The 22,471-nt window shown below is 33.8% G+C and overlaps 1 protein-coding gene across 1 annotated transcript; it reads right to left on the bottom strand.

Annotated features, from left to right (window-relative positions):
- Nucleotides 1-299: 299 nt before the first annotated feature.
- On the bottom strand, nt 300-21,524 carry LOC144365777 (uncharacterized). Its single transcript, XM_078018516.1, has 4 exons — nt 21,450-21,524; nt 4,826-4,932; nt 3,871-4,725; nt 300-563 (listed from the first exon to the last, which is right to left on the bottom strand). Exons 1-3 carry the CDS (start codon nt 21,522-21,524, stop codon nt 3,960-3,962), a joined length of 948 nt encoding a protein of 315 aa, XP_077874642.1. The 3' UTR covers nt 300-563; nt 3,871-3,959.
- Between the last annotated feature and the right edge of the window lie 947 nt (nt 21,525-22,471).

Here is a 22,471-nt window from a genome sequence, read left to right as displayed (position 1 = left end):
ACTAACAAATATGAATTGCTCAAGAAATTTAAGTTAGAACTACTAGGGGACAGGGGCCTCTCTAACCATGTTCCTATGTTTTGCTGGCAAATTCTCAAAAAATGCAAATCTAGGATTAAATTTTGGAACCATTCCTACAGAATTACAGATAGAAATCTCTTAACCTCAATGATTCCAAAAGCTAGATCACAAGGGGGAAGATAGCTGCCATTCTTAGGCCTCTAAAAAGTAAAGGACCACTGATAATTAAATGCAAAACCAGGATTAAAACTTTAAGACAGATCACATAATCAGACAAATTGATTAAGGAAAGAATATAATTAAATGTTAAGTAAGGTGGTACAAAAAGGGAAGAGGATAGAGGAGACTCCACCTGAGCCAGGAAGTAACATGATGAAACCGAATTATTAGCTGGCACCACATACAGTCCACATCTTTCTCCTATCCCTTTTCCCTCTGCTCAACAATTATTATTTAGTAATGTGCTTTTTCCATTGTGTCCAGAGCTACTTATCTCCTCCAGTGTTGCCTTCTTTTCTGTCTTCTACATCAACACTCCCGAGCTAAAAAAGAAAATTTTAAAAGTTACCATAATAAGTTAAAAGCTACATATATCAAGTATTACTGCATGGCAATTATTAGCTGATGATACTTTAAAAATCTTATAATTTCCACTCCTTTGAGGCTGGTACTATTATCCTCTTAAATCCTCCAAAGTAAGGACACTGAAGCTTAGGGGGTCAAGGATGCATGCAGCTCAAGGCCACTGAGGCAATAATGTCAAAGCTAGGTTTGGAAGTAAGTCTGGCAGATTCCTCACCCTATTCTTTGAACATCTCTCCTACACTCTTTCCATTTTTTCCCAATAAACAAATTCTGACATATGTGTTGGGGATTTTATGGATACAGAGCTTACGGGAGTGCTTATATGAGGTTGCAGATACAAGATTTGACAATAGAAAGCAGAGAGATTGGGTGACAAACACTTGACTGCCAAATTATCAGCTTCAGGAACAAAATCTTCAAATTAGCATTGAAGAGACAGCTATCCATCCAGTATTCTTTTCTGTTCCCTCTCAGACCTTCTGTACCTTAGGACTCATTCTCAATCATTTGCTTGAAACCTTATCTACCCAGTTGAAAAGGGGAAAGAGCTTGGGATTGCCCCTCCCACAAATCACTCACAGGCTGGGGAGAATAGAGCAAATAATGTACTAGTAGGAGGTGTCTGTGAACTCTAGTCTTCAGCCTTGTGCAATACCAGTCTTAACTGTGTTTGTAGCTTTTATTTTCGTTTACCTGCAGAGGTGGTTCATGGGGAGGGGGGGCTTTCTGGCCACAGGGCTCAAATAAAAGATGAACCAACAGGTCTGGTACCATAAGGAAGTGATCAGAGCAGTGAGCATCTGGGGAGCTTTTTCAACACTTGCCATTACAACACTGGCAAGAAAATTGTAATGCTCATTCTTAAAATTTAGTGATTAACTCTCACTTTGGAAGGAGCTTAAGAATACAGTTAGATTCTTCTCACAGACATTCTGATTCTGTAAGTGTGGAAGGTACCCAAGAATCTGATGTTTTGCTAGTTCTACAGGTGATTTTGATAAAGTTCTAAGGACCACGCCCTGAAATACATTGCTCCAACCATTTACAAGGCTGACCAATTAGCAAATATGAGTGGAGAACACAAACTCTATAAAGAAAACTTGTTCAAATATCAATGCTAGTTTCTAGGATGAGAGATCACTTTTAAATAAAGCTACTCCACTTTTGAGAAGTTTCCAGGTCTATAAATATATAAAAGACCTTTGTATTCCCCTGATGTCACCAAATGGACTTTTATACAAGCCCTTCAAAAATAACAGCATATCTCACTATGCTACACCTTGCATCTCTCCTACACACAGTACTTGTCTAGAGTGAAGACCCTGACTAAATGCTACTTCCAGTGCTTAATTTACATTTGGTGTAGGGTTGGAGATAGTTCTTAGTGCAGATTTATTTGATTTCAAAAGGAGTACTTCCCTTCAGACAATGAATCGAAAGATTTCATTCATGCTATTTTTAAAACAAGTTTAAAAATTGAACAGTACTCGAACAAAGTATTATGGTTATGATTAGGACATTTAATTAGACATTCAACCATAATGCAAACAGCCACTCATTATTTAAGAAACAAATCTTTCAAAGACTCATGTTCTTCAAACAAAATTGTCATGAAATATATTATCTTAAATCAATATTGCTAATCTTTCTCATAGAAACCCTACCAATTTCTTTCTTTCAAAATGCAAACCCCTATTTTAAGCTATAAATTTTGGGGATGCATTCTAGAATTAAGCTCAGTTTTTCTGTAAATTCTTCCTTTGATAACTTCTTTCTCTGCAGTAAAGCATGATGATAATTCTCTTTAAGGACAGGTAAGATAGATTTCTAATTATTTTTATCTGAGCACTAGGTATTTTACTCAGCAAATAGTTGTTGAATACCTTAATGCACATCTATATTTTTAAAAATCAACTACTGTTACTATAAGCTCCATCAAGGGAGAAACCATGCAGTGGAGCACTTGACATGTAAAAGGCACTTTCATGAATGGTGAGAAAACTAGGGGACTTCATCTTATAGTGAACAAAATAACTTCTTTTGTATAAACTCCTAGCAAAGTGTACATGCAATATTTGAGAGAATTTTGTTCATGGAAAATGTTTGACTTGACTTTCGTATGAAAAATAAATGTAGGTTATCATGATAACCAAAAGTTAACACTTCATTGTTTTTCAAATCAATCTGCATTGACAATATTTCAGTAACTAATGTCAGACCAAACCTTTAACATTAATTATTTATCAAAATTATACATGCCACTAACACATCTCAACAAAGATTATGTAAGTGTGCTGTCTAGGCGTCAGTGATACTGAACACAGTAGCTATTTTCAATCCTTCATTAAAATTAGATCAAGATGTACTTGTATTTTGTGTTACAGTTCCTGTAAGGAAGATTTAAATTATTTTACCATATACTTTGGTTACAAGTAACATTTTCTTTTTCTTCTTTGTCAGAAGAGCCCCCATCTCCCAACAAAAGTTTTCAGTAGAAATAAGCAATACAGAAACTAAAGCGACAAACACAAGCACCTGCCCTGTTTACTCTCTTCCTTGCATAAAAAATGACTTGTTCTCCCTCTAAACAGAGTCCAGAAGGACTTGCTGGGGGCACCTGCCACTTCACCTAACTTTTGACTCTCTGTGTCCATCCTAGCCCCCAGGATTCCAAATGGCGCAGCAAAGTAGATCAGTCTTACAAATCATAAAACAAGCAATTCCGGGTAACTTATTTTTCCCGGAAGATAACCTATAAGTATTAGTGTTTTTAAATATCAAACTTAAAAGTTGCTTCTTAGTAGGCTGAAAGGTGAATCCAGGCGCATGTAAATATATCTTGGCCTACCGCTTCGTAACTCCTGCACCTCGTTGAAGCACAGAAAAATCTCAAATGGAGATTAATTTTAAAAACGGGCACCACAGATCATGTAGCTGTGGCCCCATATATCATATACAAGGAGATCTAAGTGGTTCAATCGTTTGTCCAAGGTCAAGCAGAGCCAGTTACAGGCAGGGTTGCTTGGCGACCTTCTAACCTTTCCGCCTGCCCCCCTCCTTGCACAGGCTCTTGGCAGCCCCCGCCCCTGAAAGGTTCCCACGGATACGGTTCGCAAGTCAGTGGCATGTCAGTGCCTCTCCAGCGACGGCACTTTTATTTGTTCTCCCCGCCTGCTCCCAAAAGTATTAAAGGCTCCCTCCACGCCTTCTCCCTAGCCAGGCGCCCCAACCACTTGAGCCCATTGCTCTTTAAAACCGACTCACCCTCAGCCGGGTCTGGGGAGCCCTCGGACGAACTCTGGCCCTCCCCGCAGTCCCCGCCGACCGCGCCGCGGCCCTGGCTGACGACGAGTCTAGAAAGTCACCGGCGGTGACCGCGGACGCGAGGGGCGGGCCGCGCCGCGCCGCCCCGCGCCGCCCCGCGGAGGCGCCGCAAACTTTTCCCGGCTCGCAAGTTGCCAAGCTCGGCGGCCGCGGACCGACTTCCTTCGCCCGCCGCCGGAGCGAGGGGGCGCCCCTTCCCCGGGAGGGGGCTGGGCGAGCCGAGAGACCGTCAGTTTGGGGCCGAGGGAACGCGGGCGCCCGGTACTCTGAGGCGCGCCGGGCCAAGCCCAGCGCATTGTCTCCGCAGCTTCGGACCAACACCCAGCGGCAGTGGCAGGAGCAAGAGCAGTGAGGAGTTGCGGTCCCAAATTTGCCGCCCCTTTTCGCCGTCGCCGCCCACTGCGTTCTTTGTGTGTCTCTAGCCGTCCTTGGGCATCTCCGCCGCTCGCCTGACAGCTGATGGGCTCACCACGCCGGGTCCCGCGTCCCCTCGGCGGCCACCGGCGAAGCATGGCCCAGCTGGCGGAGGAGCAGGGAGGAGTGTTGACAGATGCTGTCTCGGAGCGGTGGCCGCCGAGGGAAAACGAAGACTGGCCTGCGACCAGTCTAGCTCCGCACTCCCTCTCCAAGACCCGGTCGGCGCCGAGACCCTCCCTTCGCGGCCGCCCTCGCAGCCTGGTCCGGCACCCAGTGCCCGGCTCCGCGGACGGGCGCGCTCGGTCAAGAATCCTGGGGAACCTGCTCCGCCCCTTGGCTCTAGCGCCCTCCAATGATCTCGGCCTACAGGGGGCAGTTCTGTCCAATCAAGTGTTGAGAAGCCCGGCCAGTCCCCGAGAGTGCAGCCAATAGAACGCGACTCCGGCAACACACCCGCCCTGATCCACTAGGAACAAACCGCTCACAGCCCAGTGGTGGGACTCGATCCTGGCGCCCAGAGCGACAAGTCGAGCGGCTGCTGGGTCGCAAAGTGGAGAGACAGTCTGTGGGAGCGAGGTCTGATGTCTAAATTGCGATTATTATAAGGAGTTGATGTAAATGGAAACCAGCAACACACTACTTTTGTAGGTCATCAAAATCCACACCCACACTTTTCTGGGGAAAGTGCATAAAAGAAAGCTGCACAATCCGTCCTAGCACTATTAAATATTCAAGTTAAGGCTTTTCCTTTTAGAACACTACTTTAAACCAGGTGCAGGCCAGTCCCAAGCATTTGTAGTCTTAATACATCTAACAGAACACCCGGTATCTGAAAAAGGTTAGTTTCTGTCCTGCTCCAAAACGCAGAATGTCACTGTTGCCACTGCAATGTTTCTTTTCTTTCTTTCTTTTTTCTTTTTTTTTTACCTGAAAGAAAATTGCATTCAAGAATGAAAATATGAGTTCATGAGTTCTGTATCTGAATTATTTTTTATCGTGGACTTTATTTCTATAATAAAGTCACAGGAACTATCTTTAATGGAGAAAAAAGAATATAGATATAGATGATATATATGTATGATTATCTATTTATCTACCAAGACTTGAGTAAAATGCTGGCTATAAGTGACTGCAGCTCTTAATCACAGGACCTTGTCATTAATCAGCACTCCATAGTATTTTCTAATTTGACTTGAATAGTATTACTCAGTTGTTTATATGAAGTTAATAAACTTTATTAAGTTCTTTATTGAAAGACTACACCCTGATGACAGCAGTTTTTTGGTAACAAATATTTGCATATTTTAAAAATAAAATTACACTTATTTGTATGCTTCAAATTGTCATGATCAGTTTATTCCTCTGGCAATGAACTTCACATAAATTTTTTTGTACACATGTGACACGATCCTTCTGCATAAATTTCTTTGATGACCAATCTCATTTTTTAAAAAGATCCTCTGTACAGTGAACCAAAGAGGAAAAGATATAAAAGAAAAATTACTATATTACCATTTTCAAAGAGGAAATTACTATATAACATATTGCTTTCATGGTTGAAACCCACTGTGCCTTAGCACATTTGCTTCAGGGAATAGCATGAAGCCCAAGACTGAGTTTTGTCAAAAGATGCATAAGTCCTGGATTGACTTTCAGCAAATCTTTTAATGACTAATTTCCTAATAAGAAGCTAGTATACTGGGCTTTGCCTGCTTCATTGGGCAAGTGAGAGTCAAACAAGATAGCTTTTGTTAAGTTCTATGTTTTCTGTAAAAATTGTGCCAAGTGCAAAGCAATATTAAATATGTTACTATTCTCTAATTTTCTATAAAGATACTCACCTACTAGCAGCCTAATAATATTTCCTTGGTACAGTTTTTCAATCTGAAAAATTTTGAGCCCCTCAGTTTTTCTCTCAAAATAGATGTAAACAAAACCTCTGTCTTAATATTCTAGAGCAAAGCAATATTTCAGCTGGGTCCTATGATGCATTCCTATAGTCCCAGCTACTAGGAAGGCTGAGGCAGGAAGATTCCTTGAGCCCAGGAGGCCAGCCTGGGCAACCCAGTGAGAGCCATTACTAAAACAACAAAACAAACAACAACAACAACAACAAAAATGCAGTACTTACAATAATTTTTTTTCTATCTTTTTAATAGAGAGGGTATTAGGCTAGAAAACAAAAGTACTTAGGAAAGAATTCTGGATGGGAAAATATGAGAAATTTTGTTTACTTTTGTTACCATTGACATATTTCTGAAAAACAAGATATAGTAATGTTCAACTTAATACCCTTCTATATATACTGTTTAAAATATATGAAAATTTCAATGTATACATATAAATAAATTAATTTATCCTATTTCTGCTAAATTTCCATAGTTATACATGGCAGTTATTAATAGCTAAGTCAAATTGATATTCATATAATCAAGTATTGAATTTAATATTTCACAGCACTTGTTAGGGATTCACTATGGGTTTTGTGATTAATTTTCAAAGAGAAAAGTATTTTTAGATATATTTCCATGTATTAAAGTATAATTTGTTTACTTTATTCCCAAACTTGCCAGCTAGCACAGAAATTTAATTATTGCTTCAAACAAATGTAAATATGGTAACGATAACATGAAATTTACTGAATTTAATTGAACCAGTACTTGTCATTTGTACATTTCATTTTATGAGTGAAAACTGTAGGAAGATTGATCAATAGAAATCTACTATTCATCATTTAGTAAGTAGATTTAAATCAGAGTATTTGATAATTTCCTGATATTGACAGGTCCACACCCTTTTATTGCAGGGGATAAATATTTTCTCAGTTGCCTGAGTTATGCTCATGACTCCACTGTAGTGATGTTTTATTTACTAAGTGATATTTTCAATTTTTTTTTTTTTATCTGTGACTTCCTTCTCAGTTGTCCAGTATGGAACACCAGAGTTGTAGCTCCAGAAGAGAATTGTTGGGTTTGGCACATATTTAAAGGTTTACTGAAGAACATTTTTTACTTTGGAGTTAGTCTTAGCATTTGTTGATATTTTTGATATGTAAACATACAGTCTAAGTTGCTTCACGTGATCTGTGGTAATATGACTAATCACAATATTATTTTCTCTGTATTTCTGTATTTAAGATACTATTATTTTAAGATTGCTTCATCAATGAGTATAACAAACAACTGGATTTGTAGTTTCTGGATTCTGATAGTTGCTCTGAATTTCTGTGCTTTAGGCAAATCAGACTTCCATGTGATTTCTTTCCAATTCACTGCATCTAATCCATTCATCTGAAAATGGTGTTATTAGGAATAATGAAATAATATCTACATAGAGAATAGAAAAATAATTAGCTCTATTTTTCTTTCTATTTTTGACATGGATGAAGGAAAATTGCTTTAGTGAACCACAACATCAGATCTTTTTACTCTTTTATGAATCTTAGAGTTTTCTGATTTCTTGAATCTGACCATACAGTTTCCTCATTGTGTGATATAATTCCTGGCAAAAATCTTTTATATGCATAAGAAGGAACATAAAAAATTACAAAAAACACTGGTGATGGGCACACTTGACTCCCTTCCCCATTTTATTTTGGATTCCAACCCCTCAGAAAAATTGCTTTTAGAGTTACAAAATTTTATTTTCACTAAAATGAAATTTTTATAACTTTTTTTTCTTAACTTCAACTATTAGAAAATGTAAAACTAAATTTACAGTTCAATTTAGCAAGATATTCACATATTCACTGTGATATAGATGTAGATATAAATGTATTTTAGGGATAGGGTCTCCCAATGTCACCCAGGCTTGTCTCCAGCTTCTAGACTTAAGCAGCTCTCCTGACTCAGCCTCCCAATTAGCTGAGACTACAGAAACATGCCAATGCCTCTAATAAACATAATATTTAATTTGTCTTGGCTTATTACTTTCCATTCTGTTTATGTATGTTTGTTACTATTTGCATATATACATTTATTTAAAATATTTTATGAACTTTTTTACTATTTGCATGTATGCATTTATTCAAAATATTTTATTACATGAGATTAAATATAAATGAATGAATAACATATTTTGAATCATATATAAACCCTGGGAAAGATGGACTGAACAAAACTTACATATAGTGAGACAATATGAAAGATATCACTGTCTTTCTCCTTCAACAAGGAATAGAAATCTGATTCACGAGGTTTAACATCTCAAAACTTTCTCAGAGAGACAGAAAAATAAATAAATAGATAAATAAATAAATAAATAAATAAATAAAAGTACTAGAGGGATGAAATTTATTACACTTATTTCTTTAAAGTTGAAGTTTTGTTTAAAAGTCATACCCTTGGGCTGGGGATGTGGCTTAGTGATAGAGTGCTTGCCTTGTACATGAAAGGTTTTGGGTTCCATCCCCAGCACCAATCCCTAGTACTGAAATAATAGCTTCTCTTGCGTAAGATATTGGCTTATAGAGTACAGAATGTCATCTTAACATTTTTTTTGGTTTTGCTTTATGAGATACATTTTAAATAACTAGAAATTACAGGTTAAAATATCAAACATCCTTTTAAAAGAGAGTATTCTATATAGATAGACAATGTTTAGATAAAAATCTACAATAGATTCCCTCTCCAGGCCAGCAGGACAGCATGCAGGAGGCTTTCAGTAGAATCAGTAGGTTTCAGGGGTAGTTATAGAAAACTTAACCCAACATGATTTAACTATTTTTAAAAAATATTTTCTCATGTGTCTAAAACTTTGCAACCACAGTGAGGCAAAATCAAGGTAGTTAGTTCATGGAAAGTGGTAGATGAAAGCAGAAAGCAAAAGTGAAGAGGCAGATAGAGGCCAGAACAGCCTTAAGCGCTAAGAGAGGTGTCAAGAAACTGACTAGAATTTATCAAACAAAAAACAGAAATGTAGTTGGACCCAGTGGTGCATGCCTGTAATCCCAGCTACTCAGGAGGCTGAAGCAGGAGGATCACAAGTTCAAGGCCAGTTTGGGGGATTTATGGAGACCTTTTCTCAAAATAAAAAATAAAAAAGGGCTGGGGATGTAGCTTAGTAGTAAAGTGCAGCTGGGTTCAATCCCCAGGACACAAACAAAACAACAACAAATTATTTAAAAGGCATAAATATAAACTGATTATTTCTAAATTACAAACAACAAAACTAAAAATAATATCAAAATTATAGAGTTGTTGAGAGAAGCACTCCAGTAAGAGATATAACCTCTTTTTACATTGGTGGCAGATAGTAAATCACATAGAAATAAAAATAAAGAAATAATTAGTAATTTCACTTTTTGTTTGTTTGTTTGTTTGGCTATCCACAAGCAGAAACTAAAAGCAGAAATTGTTGAAATACTTTTCCTTCTGGTGATGATGTTGCAATTGAGTATGAGGAGGGTTGTGGTCTTTTCATATTTTTGAATATTGTTTTGATGAAAATTGCCAATATTATAGGAAAAAGCCTTCGCATGAATTATTAAATATAAATTAGGGTATAATATATCTTGGGAAGCCCCAATTGTAAAGTAGTTAGAGTATGATAAAATGGGTTTAGGACCTCAGTATGCTAAAATATGAACATTGGTCAGGAATATGGATGGTGGTTTTAAGAAAACAAATATAATGAATATACAGGAAAATTATCTTATGTATTTTATAAGCTCTTCACAATTTAGTAGGTTATCTTTTGGTGTGTGTTTGAGAACAAATGTGCCTTTGGGTCCCAAAGATTCTAGGGCAGATTCAGTCTGGGAGAGACTGCTTGCTAAGTGCCTGTTTGTTTTTTGATGAAGTAATTGTATCATTTAAAACTGACTCAGCACACAGGAAAATGTGTTCATTGTGAGTTTCATAGCTTGAAAAATGAGTGAAAATTATGGAGACGATTCTGTGGAAAGTTACAAAAGGAATTAGAAGTCTGGAACATAGATGATTTGAGAAATTATCATTTCAAGCCTTTGATGCTCCAGATTTTCAGATATAATTCATTGTTCATTTTCTGTGCAAATGAAGGAGACTATAGGGCCCAATATGAGATGCTCTAGGAGGTGTATTAGAATCAGTTCATCTTGAATAAGAGGGAAATCAATTTGTTGGGCTTGCAGGTTGTGTGGTGAGTACTCATAAGCAAGGAAAAATATCGTTACCAGAAATAATGTAAGAAAAAGGGTATGCACATCTAAGTGGGTAAGGAACCAACTCAAACAACCATTTGGATCACTGCCAGTTGATAATAAGCAAGATGGATATGAAAAACTATCTGTAATAATTAAAGCTGCAAGATTGAGCTGTAAAACTACTGTCAGGATACAATATTTAATCCTAATATGTAGTTTTATTTTATAATGTATAGTGTCATTTGGAGATAATATTTGTGGGAAGTGCCTGAACTTTACCAAAGTATTCTCATATACATGACATTTTTCTGAAGTTTTCTGAAGATACTTATAGTAATGATAAGAATTTGTTTTACATACCTTTTTTAAAAAGTGGAAACCACCTTTACATGTATAATGCTATTAGAGCCTAATATCTTTTCCTTGAGTTGAAGAGGAAGTAGCTTGGTATAGTATTTTGATTAAAAGACATGTTTGAACTCCACTACCCAACAGAACTCAACCAGGTCACCAATTCCTCTGAGCCTTTAAATGAGGATGATAATAATTATGGATGCTGTATCTATCTCTCGCTGTGTTAGAAGGATACTAGTGGCTGATTTGTGTGAGCACCTTTGCTGACCTTTCTGTAGGGGTGGCCCATTTTCTTATTAGCATAGCTTCTATTGCTATTTTATTTTATTGTGTTTGAGATACTGGGGATTGAACTGAGGGATATTTTAGCACCAAGCTATATTGCCAGCCTTTTTTAAAAAATTTAATTTTAGATGGACTCTCACTAAATTGCTCAGGCTGGCCTTGAATTTGTGATTTTCCTGAGTTGTTGGGATAACAAGTATGCACCACTGAATCCCTGTTCTATTTCTATTTATTAGAAATATTATTATTATTAATGGAAAGGAGATGCAGTGATCAAGAGATAATCCAATTAAATAAGGTTGGGTTCATGGTCTTAGATCCCTAGGTCTTCTAATTACTACCAAGTGTTCCATTCCACTACTTTGATCCTTGCTTTGGATGATGATCAATGAATATAGAATTAGAATAGTCTGTTGGTTTCCTCGGTTTCTTTTTTGGATTGAAGAGTTAGACAAATTGATTACCCAGGTCTTCTGGTTATAAACCCTACTAGTCAAGTACTTGATTCTCCAGCTCCCTTGGGGGTCTCCACTGGTCTAGAAGGGGTGGCAACCAAAAGAGAGTTAAAGAGCTCTGCGTAGAAGACAGATGAATTTCTCTTGTTCCTTAGAGAAGAAAAGGGACAGAGAACCAAGAAGATGATTTGAGGTTAGAAAATACAAACCATGAAATAGCTTATGAAGATTTTCTGAATGTGGGGACAGAAGTGATATGTAGAGGACTTCTAAGATTCAAGTATCAGTTTCAGTGAAATCTTCTTATCACATAATATGAGCTAATAAGCTATTATGTGTTAATTGTAGTTTTGTTGTTGTTATTTGTAGTTTTGTTTTGTTTCAATGGATTCCTGTGGAACATAGGAAAATAAGAGAAGACTATGAAAATATAAGTCCCCTTCTTCTTTTCCCTAAAATTCTTGAAAAATTGTCAGGCCTCTGAGAATTAATTTCTAGACGACACTTAGAATAGAATGAAAAAGTAAATAAGTAAAAACAAAGGCCTAATTGTGATTGAGTTTCCCTTATCTTAATAATGGGAAAGCCTATTGGTACAGAAACAGAAAGGAAAATTGCAGTATATGGAGATTATTGCTGAAAAATAGAAAAAGTAGAATGATTTATAGCTAATCCAACACCATGTGCTTTATTGCTATAAAAAATAGTTGTCTGAGAAAACTAAGTATATTTATCATTGCATATTTTGTTTTTAATATATCATCTAGCAAACATTATGTTTAACTCATATAGGATAGGGTAAAAATTGTGCCCTGTCAAGGACGTACTATAGGGTCATGTTTATATAAATATAATAAAATCTAGACAAATCAACAACTAAATGTTGCTAACTGTGATTATTTGTGTAGTAGAATTTAGTAAGATCATGGTAGTCTACATACTTATCTGTATTCTCTGAAATGTTTTACATAAATTCATTACTATTAAAATGATGAAAAGATATATAACTGGCAGAGGTATAGGTCAGTGATAGAGTGCTTCTTTAGCATATATGAGGCTTTCTGGGTTCAAACCCTGACACTGCCAAACAAACTATATATGTATATGTGTATATAGATAGATAGATAGATAATCTGCCACTCCTCCATTGTTACATTAGTTATTATTAAGTTTATAATTAAAAAGAAGGATATGAATTGTATGAAATTATCAACTTCATATTGAAAATCTCTTGGACTTTTGAAAAAAAAGTTTAAATATCCTTTTCAATAAAATAATTTGGATGATTTTCATGATCAAATTAAAACAAAAAATATAGAGAGTAATGAAACAAAATTTAGTGTGATGGTTACCTCTAAAATCTAAATTCCAGCATTTTTTGTCAGCTTTTTTATTTTTTTCTGCAGGATATGAAAAATCTTTGTTGCTTATTAGCTCACATTAAGCAGAATATTTAAGGACTAGCAAAATGATTTAATAGCAAGAATTCCCAACTTTTGAAAGGCATGACTTTTCACTTTTGGAGGACTTTGTAGTCATTAAAGACGATAGGTAATATGTACTTAACACTCTAATATAATTTAGAACAGAGTTCTCAACCAGGGAGATTTTGCCACCCTCCATCAATCAACTTCCTGGGGATGTTGGCAGTGTCTGGAGACATATATACTTATCATACCTGGGGAAAGGAGTGTGCTACTGGCATCTAGTGGGTAGGCACCAGGGTTGCTGCTGTATATCCCACAATGCACAGGAGAGCCCTCGACTGCTAAGAATTATTCAGCCCAAAATGTCAACAGAATACAGGTTGAGAAATCCTACTTCAGGAACCAGTTTACTGAGAAAATAAATAGCAACATCAACCTCAAACTTAAAAAAAAAAAATTAAAAAAAAGAAAAGAAAGAAAGAAAGAAACCCTCATTCATGTTTTCTTACAAGCAATGGAAAACGAAAATTCTATTTCCTTCCCCCCAAAGTTGAATATTTATCATACATTTGTTGTGATATGAAGTAATATGTAGAAATTAAGAAACCTAAAGTAGCTAATCACAGTCTTTGAAGAAATAGAACTGAAATGGTAAGTATCTGAGAAAATAAATATGCTTCAACAGGTTAGTTAGGAATGCCTTTAAAAAATTCCTCAAGAGAATATTTTAGCTAGCAATTTGAAACTATTGAGAATGTGAATCCAGTAATCTGTCAGGATCATATATTAATAATGACTGCTATTCTCCCAAGAAACAAATGAAAACACAAAATGCACTTATTACAATGTTTTATGTGCTGCTTAGAATCTTGAGTTATTAGAGAGGCAGTGCGCAGGACAGGAATCTTTTCCCCCACCCCGCCAACATGCAGCCTGTGATATCTTGGCAAAGTTCCTGACAACACAAAAGTGGGCAGTGTTTTGTATTGTGTTAACCCCCCATATGTAATTTTAAAATGTAATTTCTGTTAGTTAGTGCAGGAATTTCAATGAAGGTCATTGCATCATCCCACCCCACCCCAATGAGGGCACTAACAAATTGCCTATAAGTAAGAATGAACGTGATTAACTCAAGCATAATCTCTTGTTCTTTGTTATTCTTTTCTTCAAGGAATAAGGTAAGTTTTGTGAAGGATGAAATGATATTTCAGGATATTATTTTTGGTTTAGTTTTTAATTAAATGTGTTATGCTGAACAAAACAACAAAATCATTCTGGGCATGTTAGATGAAGATGTGCTGAGGACCAAGTTACTTTATGTTGTCAAAGGTTTTCCTTTTAATGGGTGATAGAATTGATTCTACCAGGTTAATCAGAAAGGTATAAATCTCATTCTTTAAATATTTATTTTATATTTTAATTGGTATAGGGATCAAGAAACCAAAAGGATTGCAGGATGAACTCTTTGTAAACATTCTGTATTTTCTTTATAATTTAAAAAATATAATTAATATATTTTTCATTAATAATAATTTATTTCTAGTATACAAATAATATTCACTTGCCACTTAAAATTTGAAGAATTCTGGAAAGAATACAAAGAAAAAATATCTGCCGAGACCTTCACTTTCTACATATATCAACTTCCCTCCACTTTCTCCTTAAAATGGGTCACTGTATGTCCAAGCCCCTCAGCTCCATCACATTTATCCATCCCATCAACATTCTTCCAAACCAAATCTTAACATGGTTGCATGTGTTTTAAGTGGCTGTACCAAACTCAGTTCTGCAAGCACTTCTTGTTTTTCCCCCTTGATAACACATATAGATATATAATGTTCACCAGTCAGTAAATGCTGAGGCACATGTACATAAGGAAATTTCTGCCGTATGCAAATTTCCTTCTTGGATGTTTGCCATTTCTCTGTTCCTTTCTTTCCCACTCATAAAATACACTGAAATATGTTAATAACATTAAAGGGATAATCTGCATTCTACCCTAATTTATTAAGTAATGTTCAGAGTTTGGTACTTTTACTACTGGTCATGACAAATTACTTGTAATATGCCTTGAAACTGATATAGGTATTTTGTGGATCTCAGGTAATTAACACTAAATTCAACTAAATGAAGATGTCAGGCAACAATGAATGGCCCTGCCCTCAAATGTTCTGTAATCATTTTCTTAAGAGAGCTGGCTGAAAGTAGAGTTATTGAATTGAAGGACATTAATTCTTTATATCGTCTGTTAACTTGCCTTCCAGAAAAGTTGTTCCTATTATAATAGTCTCACATTCAACAGTACTGGGCTTGGGAATTAACTTTCTTCAATTTGTTAAGTGAAAGATGTAGTCTTAAATAAAAGTATTTAAACACGCATGTTTAGTTTTTCTTTTTTTCCTTGTGTTTCCTTCCCTCCCTTCTTTCCTTCTTTTATTCTTCTGTGAAATGTTTGTTCATATACTTTATCAATTTTCCTATTCATATTTTAAAATTAACATGAGCTCTTTATGTACTAATTATACCATATTTTGGTCATAAATCTGTGTCATATATATTCCCCAGTTGAATACTTTAAAAATTATACTTATTTTTTTCATGAAGATAAAGAATTTACTTTAGTTCTTAATGCTTTTTCTTGTTGTTAGTTTCAATATAATTTCTCCATAGTCAGATTTATACTATTTTGTTGTTCTTGTTGTTGTTGTTGTGAAATTTCTATTAATGCTTTTATAGTTAACATTTTCCCATCTTGATATTTTGTTCTAGGTTTGTTTATGTGTTTTTCATTTGTAATTTTCATTTGTAATATTTAATCATTCTACAGTTTGTTTTCTAGTATAAAATGAGATACTATTTTATTTAAATTTGTTCAGTAACTGTCTCATATCCTACTAATTATGTCTTTACCCATTTCTGATGTTATTTTTATATTATATAGAGCTTTTTAAAAATTCTTATCATCATTTTGTTTTTTAATCTACCAGAGTTGGCTTGTGGTCTTTACATTCTATACCATTGTATGTCCAAACCCTATCCTCATTGTTTTATCTATTTCCACATTCCACTGAGGCAAATTTTTTTATAAAGCTTTCAATCTGTTTTAGTTTCTCCTATTTAATCCTCTGATAAATTTACAGTTGTTTTGAAAATATATCTTTTTATCAGACCCATCATCAAATAATTTATTTGGGGGTTCTAATGGATTATATTCAATCTTTTTTATCTCCCTTCACAGCAAATATATTTTTTAAATGAAAGTCTTTTTATTCTTCTCACAGTATTTTATTATTTTCATTGTATCATTCTCACACGATTCTTATAAAGATTAATCTTGTACATTGTGTTATTTTGGTTATTATTATGGATAGAATGTTTGTCATTACTTTTGATCAGATATCATTCATTCATTACTAACAATATGATGAATTTTTGTATTATTAGGCATTTGATCTACACTGAATCATGCTATTAGTTTAAATATTTCTTCATTTCATTCCCTTTGATTCCTTAGATAAACAAAGTATATGAAAATAATTTATCTATTCTCATGATTTTTAAATTTAACAATTATACCTTATGTTTCTGGATTTTTTGTTTGTTTATTTGTTTTGTTTTGTTGTTATTTGTTTTGGCTACTATTTCTAGAACAATTAGAAATGACAGTGATAACAGTGAACATCCTTGAATTGTATATAATCCCTCTAGTGTTTTGCTATAAAACATGATTTTGTCTGTATTTTAAACTATAAATAAATACTTTGTTATGTCAATGGTGTATCATTTTATTCTGAGCTTATTAAGCAAGTTTTGAAATCCAGGAAAGTTTATTGAGTTATATCAAATTATTTTGCAGATTGAGATGTTTCTGTGTTTCCTTTGCAAACTATTGGTGTGATATTCTTTGGGATTTATATATACAAATTCTCAGGGTAACCCTTAAGTATTCAATGTAAATTATTATTTTAACACACTTGAATTATACAAGCTAACTTTTTATTCAAAGTTATGCATCTATACAAAGCAATTTTAAGTTTTGCTCTAAGGGTCATCATAGCTTTCTGAAGTGAGTTGGAACATTTTCTTTTTTGTTTTTCTTTGCACAAGAGGAGAAGATTATACCTTGCAGAAATAATTTCTTAAAAGTTGAAATACTCATTGATAAATCTTCCCTCTATCTGTCTTGAAGGTACTTAATAAAAATAAAAATATTTTCAATTCAGTTCTTCAGCTAATATTAAATTTCTTTTTTTGTGTGATAACTTTTTCCTTCATTATTTTTGAATCTTCATTATGAATATTTTTAAATTTATTGAACTGATTAATTTATGTTAATACTTTAAAATGATTTTAAAACCCATTAGCAAATTCTTTAAAAATTATATGCTCCTTCTTATTTTGAATTTTGGTTATTATTTTTTTTCTTGAATACATTGGTGAGCTGTTTTAGATTGCTGTTTGTACATGTTTTTCAAGAATTCAATCCAATTATTTGTCAATATTATTGGTTTTCTGTTTTCTCCTACATTAACTTGTATATTTATCTTTCTCCTCTTGTTTAGATTCTTAAATTGTTTTAACTTCTTGAATTAAAACCAAATTTAATTAAATGGGGTTTTGTTTTTGATTTTAGTTAGAACAAAGAATATTTCACACTGTATATTTGCTTTTGCCACATTCCATAGAGTTTGAGAAGGCATGGTCCTATTTTCATATTACAAATTTTACTTTTGATTTTTCTCTCCTAAAATATCTAATGAGAAAGGCCTTTGTGACTTGTAAAGTATTTGGGTTTTGATTGTTTAAAGTTTTATATATATATATATATATATATATATATATATATATATATATGATCATACTGAGGTTGGAGAATGCAGCCTCTTTAATACATGATTTTAAAACTTTTGAACATTTTTTGTGACAGTATTCATTGAATTTTTATAAAGCATTGTTACAATAATATTGATAATAAAATACATGTATGTATTTTTTCTTTGAGTATACAAATCAATATATCTGCAGATTTAAATTTACTGATGATACATAATAATCAAACATTTATCAGATACTAAGAGTATTGAAGGTTGCCTTAACAATATGCTTTTTATTTCACATTTTTAATATTTCTAACATCTTTGTTTTATGTATGTTGATATTATTTTATTGGCTTATAAAAGTGAGTGGATATTATGTTTTACTCATGTAATGCATATTTAATATAATATAATTACTCTCTTTGTCACCATTAATTTCATAATTTAATTTAATATCTTTTTTCCTATTCTGAAATTATGTATTTACTGTTTTCTTTCATGGAAATCTCATGTATATTTGCCCATTCTTTTATTGTTAGTTGTCTCCCTCATTTTATTTTAGAATCTCTTATAAGTATCATGTAGCTCAACATTTTAAAACTAGATCTGAATTATTTTTGTTTTCTGTTAGAAAGTTTTCAAGTAGTCAAAATAGTTATTATAAGTCATATATCCATTTATATTTCATTTGACTTGGTTTGTGATTATTCTCATGTTTTCCTAGTACTGGTTTATATTTTATTTATATGTCTGGTTTATATTTTACACTCTCTAGTATTTTAGAAAATAATGATTTGGATTTTAATCATTTTAAAGATTACTTTTGGATTTTCCAAAATTGTGCTTTAATTCATATTTTTAAATCCAACATTATAAAAGAAAATACTGATTTTGGCTCTTTTCATACAAAGTTAAGAAGTTTTCTCAGTTTGCTTCTCTGCTCTTTCTCTCAGTTCCATGTTTCCTTTAATATTATCTATAATTTCAAACCCAGATAGTTATCATTAACATTTCACTTATATATTTGTGTTGTATTTTGTAACCATATTAGCAAGATTTCCTGATATTTGCCCTTTATTTAACTGGCTTTGATGGTTTCCTCTGCTTGAGATCTTTACTATGATTCATCTTTTGGTCAATAGAAGTACACCTTTAACCTTTTTGAAAGCAAACCTGAGAATGTATTTCTTTTTTCTGTTTCTTTCATATCCAAAGGTCAAATTCTCTGGGAACACAATTCTTGAAACTTTTACCCTCATGATTTTATCTGTAAGAGGTATCTGCAACACAGTCATATTATACATATTTTTTTAAAAGTATAAACAATCAAAACTGAAACACTTTGCAAGTTACAAATTGCAAATGACTTCCTAAAATAGCTATTTAGGTAAGAAAAAGCAAAGTTAAAATCATAAACTTGTTTCTAATATAATGAAAATAAGATCATGACTTATCCAATTTTATAAGAAAAAAATTTAATTGTAATTATTAGTGCATATTAACTATACAAAATAATCTGACTCACTGTGGCAATGTCATACATGCACATAATGTACTTTAATCATATCCACTGTTTCTGTTTCCCTCTTTTCCTCTACCCCTTCTCCTGATTTCCTTCCCTTTTTCTAATATTTTTCTTTCTATTTTCATCCCCTGGATTCCACGTATGAGAGAAAATGTATGACTTTCTGGGTCTACCTTATTTCACTTAACATAATGGTCTCCAGTTCCCTTCATTTTACAGAAGATGTCAGAATTTTGTTCTTTTCTGAGTCTGAATAATATTCCAGTGTTTATATTATATACCACATTTGCTTGATCCCTTCATCTACTGGTGAGCATCTAGGCTGATTACAACCTGGCTACTGTAAGTGGTTTGCTCATTATTTTCTATACTTTTCTATAATTTTATAAGTAGCATGATATGATTCATTTTACTAGAAATCATTAACTATTTTTCCCTAAGTGCTTAAATTAAACTTTTTAAATTACCAAACTTTTTAAATTACCAAATTCAAAATTTGTTTTTCTAGAACATGACTTCTTTTAGTTTTATTAATCCCCCCTACCCATGGATTTTTGTCTTGAATGTGCTAAGCACTTTTAATCCTAATACTCCATTCTTTAAAAGGTGTTATTCATGTAAACTTCTGTTTTTTTGTTTTTGTTTTGGTTTGTTTTTTGTTTTTGTCTGGGGCATTTTTCATTATCACATGGACTCTAGTTTTTTTTTTGTTGAGATTATCTATAACCACTGAGTTTTGGTTCTCTATCTTCTATGATCACTGTTTTCTTTTTTTAGGAATTTCATCTTTTTCCTCTGCTTTTTGTGAAAACTATTCAGATGTGTCCTTAAACTTCTTGATTTCATTTTTCACAGTGAAAATTCTGGGAATTATTATTTTGATGTGAATTTAATTCATCTTTTAAACATTTTAGGCATTAAATTGTGTTTATTATTTTATGATGGTTTGTTAGGATTGTTATTAGACTTTTGCTAGAACAAATCTTCATACCATAAAGATTCATAATTATAGCTCTGGGTACACCTATGCAAGTCCCTCTCTACGGGTACAAATCTACAAGTGGAATTTCTGAGTTACAATCACATTTTTAGATTCTTTTCCTTCTCTCTTCTCTCTCTCTTTTTCTCTCTTCTCTCTTATCATCCAGGTCTCTTAATTCCATCTCATCTTCATTTCTTTTATGCCCCTCATGAATTTCTGCTTATGTTTCATAGAGAAAATATTTTCTTGTATCCTATGAAAGATGAGAAACATCATTCCAAAGTAGTTAAAACAATTTTAAGTGAAGTTTTTAATGCAGGAATTGAAAACTATGTGTTTTTTTCTCTTTTCTTTCAATTACACCATTTTCAGTTAATTGTGGGTTTTTATTTTTTTACCCTTAAATAAATAACCATATTTTCTATATCCATGTTGTGTGTCAGTACTTCTCAGCTCTACTAGGTTTCCACTGGACTTACTGTAAGGTTAATATGCCAACTCTTAGCCCCAGGGCCAGATGTTCTAAATGACAATTCTATTGCTTATGAAGGAATCTTTTCCCTGAACCTCTGACTTTCTGTCCATCTAGAAAGTTGAGGAACATGAAAAACTGAAATTCCCAGCATGCTCTCTGCCCACTTGTTTGACATTCTAGGGGAATCTTGCTTTCCTTTTGTTGTACTTAACTTTTTTGTTTTTTAATATTAAGCACATTTGGGTAAGAAGTTGGATAAAGCTTCATAAGGGATGCTAACCAGATCCCCCTTTATATGTCTCAAATGGATCTTTCCAAGCCAGACAGATTTACTGTTGTCCTATTATCTTGAATTCTAGAGGGCACTTTGGAATTCCGTATCCATATTACTCAATTAAGCAATCAATGATAAGAATGAATAATTCAAAGAATTGATCGTCACACACAAGCTAGTGGGAATTTTTTTTTTCCAGCTTGGTGATTCCTGCTGACCTACTTCCTTATAAAATAACACAACAATTAGTTGATCAGAAGATTGTATGGAAACTAAGAGTGCCACCTGGTGTTGTGCATGGCATCTTCTCCAGTATCAATTTTAGATTGCTTTGTGAAATGCTTTGCATTTCACAATTTTATTTCACTTAATGTTTTTCATTACCTTAGGGTCACTGTAAGAAAATTTTGAATCATTCCTATATTTCAGATAACCAACAGGAGGCAAAAGCAAAAGCATCGTTTTGCAATTAAACAGAAAGTTACTCCAAAAATCAATTGTGTAATCCAAGTCACATAATTTTTAGGTAGATAAATTTTCCATTTTGTTAGCATATGGGTATCTTTTCCTTGTGTAGCACACCTTTGCAGGTACCTTGAATAGTAGTTAGGGTAATGAGTTACTTGTTCAGCCAAGTGAAACAACATCATATTTATTACTCTATGAATAATCAATGTTATTGATTTGATATTTTCATTCAGTAAACTAGAATATTTTTCAACTATCTTAAAATAGCTGTTAATCATGGAGAAGTATTATTTGTTTCATTAATTGTTTTCAGAGCAGCATAGTTATCCAAAGAGTTACACTTTTTTTTAAGAGAGAGAGAGAGAGAGAGAGAGAGAGAGAGAGAAGAGAGAGAGAGAGAGAGAGAATTTTTTAATATTTATTTTTTTAGTTTTCGGCGGACACAACATCTCTGTTTGTATGTGGTGCTGAGGATCGAACCTGGGCCACCCGCATGCCAGGCGAACACACTACCACTTGAGCCACATCCCCAGCCCAAGAGTTACACTTTTTATCTCCCACATTTCTAAAAGTTTTAGTAATTTTGTTTCTGTGTGTAAATTATACTTGAGAGAGATATAGATATCTTTGGTAGTTCATGCTTCAATGATAATTAGGTTTCATTTATAAAACAATATCTTTTCCTTCCTATTAGTAATTCAAAAGACAACTAAAAATAGAGAGTAATAGAAGCAATAATAATAATGGAAACAACTGACTATTTGTGTGTGTGTGTGTATGGTCACCAGGTCAAGATTCTTTACACATGTGTTGTAACTCATTTAATTCTTAGTGCCCCAAGTGAAATAGATAATTATTTATTATTATTATTATTGTTTTGAGACAACACCTTGCTACACTGCTGAGGCTGGCCTTGAACTCATGATCCTCCTGCCTCA

This window comes from Ictidomys tridecemlineatus, chromosome 8 (assembly GCF_052094955.1).
Source record: "Ictidomys tridecemlineatus isolate mIctTri1 chromosome 8, mIctTri1.hap1, whole genome shotgun sequence".
Classification (NCBI taxonomy): domain Eukaryota; kingdom Metazoa; phylum Chordata; class Mammalia; order Rodentia; family Sciuridae; genus Ictidomys; species Ictidomys tridecemlineatus.
Note: the sequence above shows the minus strand (reverse complement) of the source record. Positions and strands in the feature narration are given on the sequence as shown.